Below are 12,358 nucleotides of genomic sequence, written 5' to 3'. Positions count from 1 at the left end.
TATGCTCTAGGAAGAAAAGCAACAAGTGCTCTGTAATTTCTATGTTTGAGAGAGTCAAATAGAGGAACACCTAGTGTTCACACCATGGGACTGCTCCGCACTACGACAAGCACCAAGTCAAGTGGGTCATCAATTATGCAGGCTCCCTATTGGGCCATTCCGAGCGCATCACAAGAAACAAGATGAAACAGGAGCTTCTTGGGAAGGCCAATGTTAGGTAGATTCATCAAATGTAGTATGTTGAAGCTATGTATGGTATATTCAAATCAAGAAAGTGGAAGAAAGTGACACTGTGGAAACGAGGCTGCACCAAAGCTAAATTCTGGGGCCTTTTTTGTTGTTGAAATATGGCTTATTATTAGGCTACAGGCACCAGTTCTTTCAGACAGGACCATGTTGACTGATTATTATTAGGCTACAGGCACCAGTTCTTTCAGACAGGACCATGTTGACTGATTATTATTAGGCTACAGGCACCAGTTCTTTCAGACAGGACCGTGTTGACTGATTATTATTAGGCTACAGGCACCAGTTCTTTCAGACAGGACCGTGTTGACTGATTATTATTAGGCTACAGGCACCAGTTCTTTCAGACAGGACCGTGTTGACTGATTATTATTAGGCTACAGGCACCAGTTCTTTCAGACAGGCCCTTGTTGACTGATTATTTTTAGGCTACAGGCACCAGTTCTTTCAGACAGGACCGTGTTGACTGATTATTATTAGGCTACAGGCACCAGTTCTTTCAGACAGGACCGTGTTGACTGATGGAGGGTGTTGTTATCCCAGTCCAAAACCAATGGGATTAGCATTTTAAACTGTAGCGCAAAATCCCACCGTGCTGCGATCTCTATTGTAGGGATTGATCAATGGGTTAACGGCTAAGGCAGAGTGGGGCTGGGTCAATGTTCAGGCCTGGGTGAGTCTAAGCAGGATATGCCAATGCTATATGCAACAGAAGAGTTTCAAAAAGAGTAGATGCATCCTCCTGGATGACTGAACCAGACTGCTCATACAGTACCAGTCAAAAGTTTGGACACACCTACTCATTCAAGGGTTTCTCTTTATTTGGCCTCCCGGGTGGCGCAGTGGTCTAGGGCACTGCATCGCAGTGCTAGCTGCGCCACCAGAGTCTCTGGGTTCGCGCCCAGGCTCTGTCGCAGCCGGCCGCAACCGGGAGGTCCGTGGGGCGACGCACAATTGGCATAGCGTCGTCTGAGTTAGGGAGGGTTTGGCCGGTAGGGATATCCTTGTCTCAGTATGTAAAAAAAAATGTAATAAAATGTATGCACTCTACTGTAAGTCGCTCTGGATAAGAGCGTCTGCTAAATGACTAAAATGTAAATGTAAATGTAAATTTGTACTATTTTCCACATTGTAGAAGAATAGTGAAGACATCAAAACGATGAAATAACATATGGAATCATGTAGTAACCAAAAAAGTGTTAAACAAATCAAAATATATGTTATATTTGAGATTCTTCAAATTAGCCACCTTTTGCCTTGACAGCTTTGCACACTCTTGACTACCTCATGAAGCTGGTTGAGAGAATGCCATCTGGAATACATTTCAATTAACAGGTGTGCCTTGTTAAAAGTGAATTTCTGGAATTTATTTTCTTCTTAATGCATCTGAGCCAATTTATCCTCAGCAGCAGAGGTAACTCTGGGTCTTCCTTTTCTGTGGCGGTCCTCATCAGAGCCAGTTTCAAATAGCGCTTGATGGTTTTTGCGACTGCACTTGAAAAAACTTTCAAAGTACTTGAAATGTTCAGTAATGTCTGAACTTCATGTCTTAAAGTAATGATGGACTGTCGTTTCTCTTTGCTTATTTGAGCTGTTCTTGCCATAATATGAACATTTACCAAATAGGGCTATCTTCTGTATACCACCCCTACCATGTCACAACACAACTGATTGGCTCAAGGAAAGCAATTCCACATTTAACTTTAAACAAGACACACCTGTTAAATTAAATGCATTCCAGGTGACTACCTCAAGAAGCTGGTTGAGAGAATGCCAAGAGTGTGCAAAGCTGTCATCAAGGCAAAGGGAGGCTACTTTGAAGAATCTGAAACATAAAATATTTAGATTTGTTAAAGACTTTTTTGGTTACTACATGATTCCATGTGTGTCATTTCATAGTTTTGATGTCTTCACTATTATTTTACAAGGTAGAAAATAGTAAAAAAATAAAGAAAAACCCTTGAATGAGTAGGTGTGTCCAAGCTTTTGACTGGGACTATACATAGATGTCAGCCAAATCACTGCACAGATCCAGTCATTATAACCTGGATTGCCTGAATAATGATCATACTGACAGATTGGAGTGATTTGTCTGGTTCCATCTAGGGAGTTTTCCTAGCCACTGTGCTTCTGCATCTGCATTGCTTGCTCTTTGGGGTTTAGGCTGGGTTTCTGTAAAGCACGTTGTGACAACTGCTTCATAAAATACATGTGATTGATACATTTGATTGATTGACAGATCCATATTCATAAATGCACTAACACAGTGCTAGACCTGGGCTATGACGTGAACGTGTAAAGGGCAGGCTATATGCCAATACTGCTTACACAGGGATGAGAAGATGTGCTGGGCTAAGGGCACTATGAGGAAAAAGTCTGAGTCATCAAATAGCACTACGGAAGTCACCTTCAAGACATGTTGATGACACTTACTATGTTATAAACATGCCATCTACAAGCACTCAAAATACGTTCCCCCCCCAAACAGTGACTCGAAACTGTTTCGTAACAGTCGTAAACGTTTTTTAGGAAGTACACATCATCCCTGGGCAGCCGAGTTAAGGCTATATTTTGTTCCCCGTGTATCTAATACAACTTACCAAGGACGAAAAACAACACATTCGTTGAGGAAACGAAGCATAAAGCAACATCTGACATCTCCCCTGCATTCCTGAATGCGCTGACTAGATTAAGCGGCAGCTGACTGGGAAAATAAATCTCCTCTTCTGTCATAGTGTTGTGAAAAAGACGACAGCGGCCATACGCTTTAGGAGAGAACATGGTGATCCTCTGTATGAGTCAGCAGCTTAGACGGTCAATAGAATGTCATAGAGTTCAGTGAATTTCATTAAGATATTGAACCTTCCATTCCTCCTCTCTTTTACTAGTCTCCCCTCTCTCCAACAGGGATACTGCAACATACTGTACATGACTTCGGTACCAATCGTGTGTGTGTGTGTGTGTGTGTGTGTGTGTGTGTGGTGGGGGGGGAGATTTTCTTATAAATTCTGCTCCAAATAAATCAGATGTTTCTATTGGCGTGTCTTTCTTTTTAAAGGCCCAGTGCACTCAAAACCGTGATTTATCTGTGTTTTATATATATTTCCACAGTACGAGCTTGGAATAATACTGTGAAAGTTATGATCATGTCGTTTTAGTGTAAGAGCTGTTGCAAAAGACCACCTGAAATTTCTGCCTGTTTGGTGGGAGGGAGTTTTGGCCTTCAACGGTGACATCACCATGCAGTAAATTAAACTGAAAATATAAAAACGCAACATGCAACAATTTCAAAGATTTTACTGAGTTACAGTTCATAAGGAAATCAGTCAATTGAAATTAATTCATTAGGCCCTAATCTATGGATTTCACATGACTGGAAATACAGATAAGCATCCGTTAGTCACAGATAGCTTAAAAAAAACCAATTGAAACAAAGGTGGGGCGTGGATCAGAAAACCAGTCCGTATCTGGTTTGACCACTATTTGCCTCATGCAGCGCGACACATCTCCTTCGCATAGAGTTGATCAGGCTGTTGAGCACGCTGTCGTATACATCGTTCCGGAACAATCCAAACAGGTTCAATGGGTGACCTATCTGGTGAGTATGCAGGACATGGAGAAACTGGGACATTTTCAGCTTCCAGGAATTATGTACAGATCCTTGCATCATGGGGCCGTGCATTATCATGCTGAAACATGAGGTGATGGTCGTTGATGAATGGCACGACAATGGGCCCCAGGATCTCGTCAAGGTATCTCTGCGCATTCAAATTGCCATCGATAAAATGCAATTGCGTTCTTTGTTAGTAGTTTATGCCTGCCCATACCATAACCCCACCGCCACCATGGGGCACTCTGTTTACAATGTTGACATCAGCAAACCGCTCACCAACACAACACCATACACACTGTCTGCCATCTGCCCTGTACAGTTGAAACCGTGATTCATCCATGAAGAGCACACCTCCAGCGTACCAGTGGCCATCAAAGGTGAACATTTGCCCACTAAAGTGGTAAAGAAAACATTCAATACTCTGGAAACAGCTCTGGTGGACATTCCTGCAGTCAGCATGCCAATTGCATGCTCCCTAAAAATGTGAGACATCTGTGGAATTGTGTTGTGTGACAAAACTGCACATTTTAGTGTGGTACAAGGTGTACCTGTATAATGATCATGCTGTTTAATCAGCTTCTTGATATGACACACCTGTCAGGTTAATGGATTATCTTGGCAAACCAATTTGCGCACAACATTTTAGAGCTATACGCTTTTTGTTCGTATGAAAAATGTTCGGGATCTTTAATTTCTGCTCATGAAACATGGGACCAGCACTTTACATGTCACGTTTATTTTTGTTCCGTGTAGTTAATAGACCAATAAGATATATATTTTTTATTATATTTATTTTTTCCCAAAGGTTATTCTATATTTGTACTATTTTCTACATGTGACAACATCAAAACTATGAAATAACACGTATGGAATCATGTGGTAACCAAAATGCATTTCAATTAACAGGTCTGGCTTGTTAAAAGTTAATTTGTGGATTTTCATCCGTTGTTAATGCGATTGAGCCAATCAGTTGTGTTGTGACAAGGTAGGGGTGGTATACAGAAGATGGTCTTTTACCAAATAAGGCTAAGTCCCTATTACGACAAGATCAGCTCAAATAAGCAAAGACAAACGACAGCCCATTACTTTACGATATGAAGGTCAGTCAATTCGGGAAAACTTTGAAAGTTTCTTCAAGTGCAGTCACAAAAACCATCAAGCTCTTTGATGAAATTGGCTCTCATGAGGACCCCCACAGGAAAGGAAGACCCAGCGTTACCTCTGCTTCAGAGTTCAACTAACAGACACATCAACAGTTAAGAGGAGACTGCGTGAAATGTTATTTTTTTTTTATTACACCTTTATTTAACCAGGTAGGCCAGTTGAGAACAAGTTCTCATTTAAAACTGTGACCTGGCCAAGATAAAGCAAAGCAGTGCGACAAAAACAACAGAGTTACACATGGGATAAACAAACGTACAGTCAATAACACAATAGAAACATCTGTATACAGTGTGTGCGAATGAAGTAAGGAGGTAAGGCAAATAGGCCATAGTGGCAAAGTAATTACAATTCAGCAATTGACACTGATAGATGTGCAGATGAGGATGTGCAAGTAGAAATACTGGTGTGCAAAAGAGCAGAAAAAAAACAAAAAACAAATATGGGGAAAAGGTAGGTAGTTGGATGGGCTATTTACAGATGGGCTGTGTACAGAGGCAGCGATCGGTAAGATGCTCTGACAGCCGCTGCTTGAAGTTAATGAGGGAGATAAGTCTCCAACTTCAGTGATTTTTGCAATTCGTTCCAGTCATTGGGAGCAGAGAACTGGAAGGAAAGGCGGCCAAAGGAAGTGTTGGCTTTGGGGATGACCGGTGAAATATACCTGCTGGAGCGCGTGCTACGGGTGGGTGTTGCTATGGTGACCAGTAAGCTGAGATAAGGCAGAGCTTTACCTAGCAAAGACTTATAGATGCCCTGGAGCCAGTGGATTTGGCGATGAATATGTAGTGAGGACCAGCCAACGAGAGCATACAGATCGCAATGGTGGGTAGTATATGGGGCTTGTGACAAAACGGATGGCACTGCTAAAGACTGCATCCAATTTGCTGAGTAGAGTGTTGGAGGCTATTTTGTAAATGACATCGCCGAAGTCAAGGATCAGTAGGATAGTCAGTTTTACGGAGGTATGTTTGGCAGCATGAGTGAAGGAGGCTTTGTTGCGAAATAGGAAGCTCTAATTTTAGATTAGAGATGCTTAATATGAGTCTGGAAGGAGAGTTTACAGTCTAGCCAGAAACCTGGGTATTTATAGTTGTCCACATATTCTAAGCCAGAACCTTCATAGTCGAATTGCTGCAAAGAAACCACCAATAAGAAGAAGACTTTCTTGGTCAAAGAAACACGAGCAGTGGACATTAGACCGGTGGAAATCTGTCCTCTGGTCTGATGAGTCCAAATTTGAGATTTTTGGTTCCAAACTCTGTGTCTTTGTGAGACGCAGAGTAGGTGAACGGATTAACTTTGGAGCATGGAGGAGGTGTGATGGTGCTTTGCTGGTGACACGGTCTGTGATTTATTTAGAATTCAAGTAACCAGCATGGCTACCACAGCATTCTGCAGTGATACACCATCCCATCTGGTTTGCGCTTAGTGGGACTATCATTTGTTTTTCAACAGGACAATGACCCAAAACACACCTCCAGGCTGTGTATGGGCTATTTGACCAAGGAGAGTGATGCATCAGATGACCTGGCCTCAATGACAATCAGATGACAATCACCCGACCTTAACCCAACTAAGATGGTTTGGGATGAGTTGGTCCGCAGAGTGAAGATAAGCAGCCAACAAGTGCTCAGCATATGTGGGAACTCCTTCAAGATTATTTGCAAAGCATTCCTCATGAAGCTGGTTGAGAGAATGTCAAGAGTGTGCACAGGTGTCATCAAGGCAAAGGGTGGCTACTTTGAAGAATCTCAAATAGAAAATATATTTTGATTTGTTAAACACTTTTGGTTACTACATGATTCCATATGTGTGTTATTTAATTGTTTTGATGTCTTTACTATTATTCTACAATGTAGAAAATAAAGAAAAACCAATGAATGAGTAAGTGTCCAAACTTTTGACCGGTACTGTATATACAGTGCATATTGTCACATATACTAAGTATACAAAACATTAAAAACTCGTTCCATGACAGACTGACAAGGTGAATCCAGGTGAAAGCTATGATCCCTTATTGATATCACTTGTTAATTCCACTTCAAATCAGCTTAGATGAATGGGAGGAGACAGGTTAAAGAAGGATTTTTAAGTCGAGACAATTGCGACATGGATTGTGTGTACAGCGCATTCGGAAAGTATTCAGACCTCGACCTTTTCCACATTTTGTTACGTTACCGCCTTATTCTAAAATTGATTGTTTTTCCCTCAATCTACAAACAATATCCCATAATGACAAAGCTGTTTGAAATTGTAGCAAATATATATACACTGCTCAAAAAAATAAAGGGAACACTTAAACAACACAATGTAACTCCAAGTCAATCACACTTCTGTGAAATCAAACTGTCCACTTAGGAAGCAACACTCATTGACAATAAATTTCACATGCTGTTGTGCAAATGGAATAGACAAAAGGTGGAAATTATAGGCAATTAGCAAGACACCCCCAAAAAAGGAGTGATTCTGCAGGTGGTGATCACAGACCACTTCTCTTCCTATGCTTCCTGGCTGATGTTTTGGTCACTTTTGAATGCTGGCGGTGCTCTCACTCTAGTGGTAGCATGAGACGGAGTCTACAACCCACACAAGTGGCTCAGGTAGTGCAGTTCATCCAGGATGGCACATCAATACGAGCTGTGGCAAAAAGGTTTGCTGTGTCTGTCAGCGTAGTGTCCAGAGCATGGAGGCGCTACCAGGAGACAGGCCAGTACATCAGGAGACATGGAGGAGGCCGTAGGAGGGCAACAACCCAGCAGCAGGACCGCTACCTCCGCCTTTGTGCAAGGAGGTGCCTTTGAACAGGGTATGGTAGTAGGTGCCAGGGGCAACGGTTTGTGTCAAGAACTGCAACACTGCTGGATTTTTCACGCTCAACCGTTTCTCGTGTGTATCAAGAATTGTACACCACCCATAGGACATCCAGCCAACGTGACAACTTTGGGATGCATGTGTTGTTTGAAAAGAGAGTTCCAAACCACTCTGCCAATAACAGGTCATTTTCAAACTACTCCTAGACGGTCCTAGCGAAATTCTTGCTTGAGAAATTTGCTAAGAAGCTACTTTTGTTTCTCTTTGACCATTTTAATGTACAACAGTAACAGTAAGGTACTTCATTCTCAGAAATGATTTGATATTGAAATATAAACAGCTGCATTGGACGTTTAATAAGAATACAAGCTTTTGCGTTTTGTCAATGTTTCCTTACTAAAAGCTTTTATTAACATTTAGTCATACCACCCGTTCATTTAAATAATATTTGTATCTAAACACAGTCTCATGTGGCCAGTATTACAGTTGGCTGGAGATTAGACATGATTCAAACTGCCATCTTGGCAGCATTGATTATGGTCAGTAAGTAAAGCAAGGCATAGTGATTCTATAGGGCCCTAACAGCTTTCTGCTACCCCCCCCCCCCCCCCCTTCCGTTATTGTGGGCAGAATATCAATTAATGCAGAGTATTGATGTTAAATATTGACTTCCTCTCTGGGCTGTGACATACACAGTTGAGAGGAGATGGGTAATAAATGCCTTCCCAGGCCTTATGTACAGTGTGTGTCTGTGTGTGTGTGTGTGTGGTTCTGTGCGCGCGTAGTCCCTCCCACTCTTAACAGCCTCTAGCCTAATCCCCCATTCACACCCACCAGACGTGTACTGCACAATGATTCACTGTGGATTACACCCAGTGGGACAAGTGGGTGTTAGGTCCTCCAAATGGAAACATCAAATGATTCTTGGAAGGATGCATATAATGGTAATGGGCTCCATAATGTGAAAGAGAGGGAGTGAGAAACTTTAATGTTCGAATAAACCTACAGTAGATCATTCTAAGGTGCCATAGACCTTCACTCTGCACTTATTGACAGAAGGGCATTTGAAATATCAGCAGACTTCAAACGGATGGACTAAAGTCAAAACACGATGGTCCATCGTTAAATCAAAGCTTACAGTATATGTACATTACTCTTTATTCAGTTTTCAATCATCTCTGTTGTCATAATGTAATTTGACATGTATCTTGATAATGTTATAACAGTTTACAGTCATTTAGACCAACCATGATTTGTCACCTGTGTGTGGACATTATGACATGACAGAGCACCATGGTGGATAACATGGTAATTTGAAGCCTTTTCAGTTTACATCAGCCCACACACACCACTCTGTTGTGACATACAAGTCCTATGTGATTTGTGGGCTTGTAAATTGAGAGTGACATGATGGCTTTTATCCTGCCTTATCATTGCCCATCCTTCTACTGGTCGACAACGGTGGCCACTTAATCCAATCTGCCCGACAGCAGCGATTGATTGATTGATTTATGGGGGGGGGGGGGGGGGGGGTAGAATCGGAGGGGAGATGGAGGTCACAAAATGGCCCTGGTCATCGGTGCTCTGAAGCCGCTGATGACCTTTAACATTAACCCTAGGGCCTTTACTACTCGATAATTTGTTTGCCAGCAACATAGTATGGGGCTGCATTTAAAGAGCGGAAGTCTTGAGAGAATGCTTTGAAAGAAACTTAAAAAGAAAACAATATTTCAGTGTTACCATGGCTTCATTAAATTGTTACTCTCTAAAGGATTTCTGAGAGCCCAGCTCAATATCAGAGAGACATAGGAGAAACCAATCACGAGGGCGGTTCAGAAGTAAGTGCTTTTAAAAAGTCTCAAATTAAATCTCTGGGTTGGTCCACAAAATGGGTGCCTTTTGCGAACTAGAAATTGTGCACAAATATTGAATTTTAAAAGCCTGGTAAATTAAACGTAGTGCCTTTTAATATAGACTACATGGAAAATTCAATAAATCAGATGTTTAATATCTAACAAACAACAAATGGTTAGATATTACTGCATGGTCAGAACTAGAAGCACAAGCATTTCGCTACACTCGCATTAGCATCTGCTAACCATGTGTATGTGACAAATAACATTTGATATGAATAAAGACTTGACAAAATTCTGCATTTTGAAATGTCCCTCTGTGCATCCTCTGACTTCTAAAAAGATTTTAACCTACTTCATTTCTGACCACAACCACGTTTTCACCATCATTGTAAAACACTAGTTATTTTGTTGCTTTGACAAAGTCATTTCCGAAGATTACAGTATAGTGTATATATATATATATATATATATATATATATATATATATATATATATATATATATATATATATATTAAAAAAAATTTATACATGTTAAAATGTTAACATGTATAAAAAAAAATTTTGGTGAAATAAAGTAGTATCTCCTATCAAAAATGTATCTTTTGATGGGTAAAATAAAATGTTAATTGTGTAGATAATCCTATTAGAAAACTAATCCTATTAGAAAACTAAATGTCTCAATCATAATCTGTTCAAAAGTTATTGGAGTTTTTAGCCTTGTATGATGGCCAGAGTCAGAGTGACTAAATCAATGGAGGCCTGATAAAAAAAAAAAAAAAAATAAGTGGTAAAAAAAGATCAGAAAAATTGCACTGCGTCGGCTAGGCATGTTCCTGTGCAAGAATAAAGGCTACTGGCTACCTGACAGGCTCCCTTTCTGTTGAACTCATCATATTTCTTCTCCAATCCGCAGGAGATAAAACAATAGAGGTAAAATGGATATCAATTTTGAGACATAACATGTAGTATTTTCATATTTTAGAACATATTCATTCGAAATCCCTTTTATTTTTCGAAGACTTCTAACAAAAACAAGCGTCTCTCTCTCAACACAACACTGAGCGTATACTGAATAATCTTTTTATTTTCAAAGCCTTTTACATTTAATGCAGCTTGTGTCATCCGAATTGAACATTTATTGATCTGCGGAAACAGCTTTGAACGACCACAAAATATAAAATCCTCATAAGCTGTTGCGAGGAACCTGCACCGCTCAGTCAGCAGAGCTCAGTGCTAATTATCGGATGTATTAGGTTACGAAAGTCAGACTTTTCAGATATAATGTTAATGATATGCTAGAGAAAGAACCCACCGAATGACTCATGAACATGAAGAATCATATTTGTCTTGGTAAAATGTATCATATAACATAAGGAAGTTCAAATTTCATCATCAAAGTGCATTTTCACACCCTACACCAAGTTCCACTACTCAAAAAGGTACCTAATTGGTGGAACGACCCCTTTACTCACCCTTTTCACAGAGCTCTCTAAAAGTAGCTCAGTTTTTAGAAAGCTATCAATTATATCAATCCTTAGTTGATTCCAACCCCCCGCCCTGGAATATTCCTGCATGGTCAGCTATGTGTATTCTATGGACGAAAATGAGACAGTGAGAAAGACAAAGAGAGCGAGAAGGAGGAAGAGGGAGAAAGACAGGGATATGGAGTAAAGGGGGAGGGGATAAAAGGGAACTAGACATACAAACAGAGAGAGAGAGAGAAAGGGGAAAGAAGAAAATAAACACACGCACAGAGGGAGAGTGACAGAGAAATGTAAAAGAGGTGTATAGAAATAAGGGGACGAATCCACAGCGTGTTAAAGAAAAGAGAGAAGAACAGAGATGGAGAACCACTGGAATACTTGACACAAATAAGAAATGAGGAAAGGACCCCAAAATGTAGACGAGGGATAAAGAGAGAAAGACAGGAGACGCGACGCTCACCTTGACCCCGTGGCCCACATCGTCCAGCATGTTGTAGTCGATGGGCTTCCTGATGTAACGGACCGGCCGCTCCATGTTGGCAGGGGCGATGATCTTGTGGGTCCTCGACGTGTTCTTGTTGGTGGTGAGGATCCCGATCTCTCGCCTGGCCACCTTCTCCTTGTGGATGTCCACCGTCTAGAGACACGGGAGGGGGTGGGGGGGGGGAGACATGATAAGTGCCTTATACAAGAGCTGTGGGACATAGAGCAGGGACCTTTGATTGAATTACAACCTTGTCATATAGTAACTAGAGGGTTTAATTGAATCATGTCGCGGCGTTTTTTCATCACCAAGCTCGCGATCCCTTTACGTAGCTGGTACACACCAGCAAAATCAATTACGGTGCATAATAGAAGCCGAACGGAAGCCGTAATGACCCGCCATGTACAGACCATGATGCCTTTGGCTTCCCTCCAAAATCGGTAGTGACATGTTGTTCAATGCCGTCATAAATGAACAAAGACTACGGTGAAGACAACTCACTTCTACCACCAATATTTAATTCTTGAGTTATGGTGATTCCAGGATATTATCATTTACGGAGGTAGGTAGCATATGTGCCCTCTTGAAACAGTAAGCCTCCGGCTATTTCAATTGATGACTTGTACCATTTAAACTCAGCAAAGCACCAGGAATAAGGTCTACTAGCAATGCAATCATTTGAGAATCCTAAATTATTAT

General features: G+C 41.1%; 1 protein-coding gene across 12 annotated transcripts in view; it reads right to left on the bottom strand.

Annotated features, from left to right (window-relative positions):
* LOC129859282 (abl interactor 1-like) overlaps nucleotides 1-12,358 on the bottom strand; it is a 62,934-nt gene that overhangs the window by 23,733 nt on the left and 26,843 nt on the right. For all 12 annotated transcript variants that reach the window (XM_055928851.1, XM_055928858.1, XM_055928853.1 and 9 more), the window contains exon 3: nucleotides 11,636-11,812. In XM_055928851.1, the coding sequence (XP_055784826.1) occupies nucleotides 11,636-11,812 (177 nt within the window). The remainder of the gene's footprint in view (nucleotides 1-11,635; nucleotides 11,813-12,358) is intronic.

Source organism: Salvelinus fontinalis, chromosome 7 (assembly GCF_029448725.1).
Source record: "Salvelinus fontinalis isolate EN_2023a chromosome 7, ASM2944872v1, whole genome shotgun sequence".
NCBI lineage: Eukaryota > Metazoa > Chordata > Actinopteri > Salmoniformes > Salmonidae > Salvelinus > Salvelinus fontinalis.
Note: the sequence above shows the minus strand (reverse complement) of the source record. Positions and strands in the feature narration are given on the sequence as shown.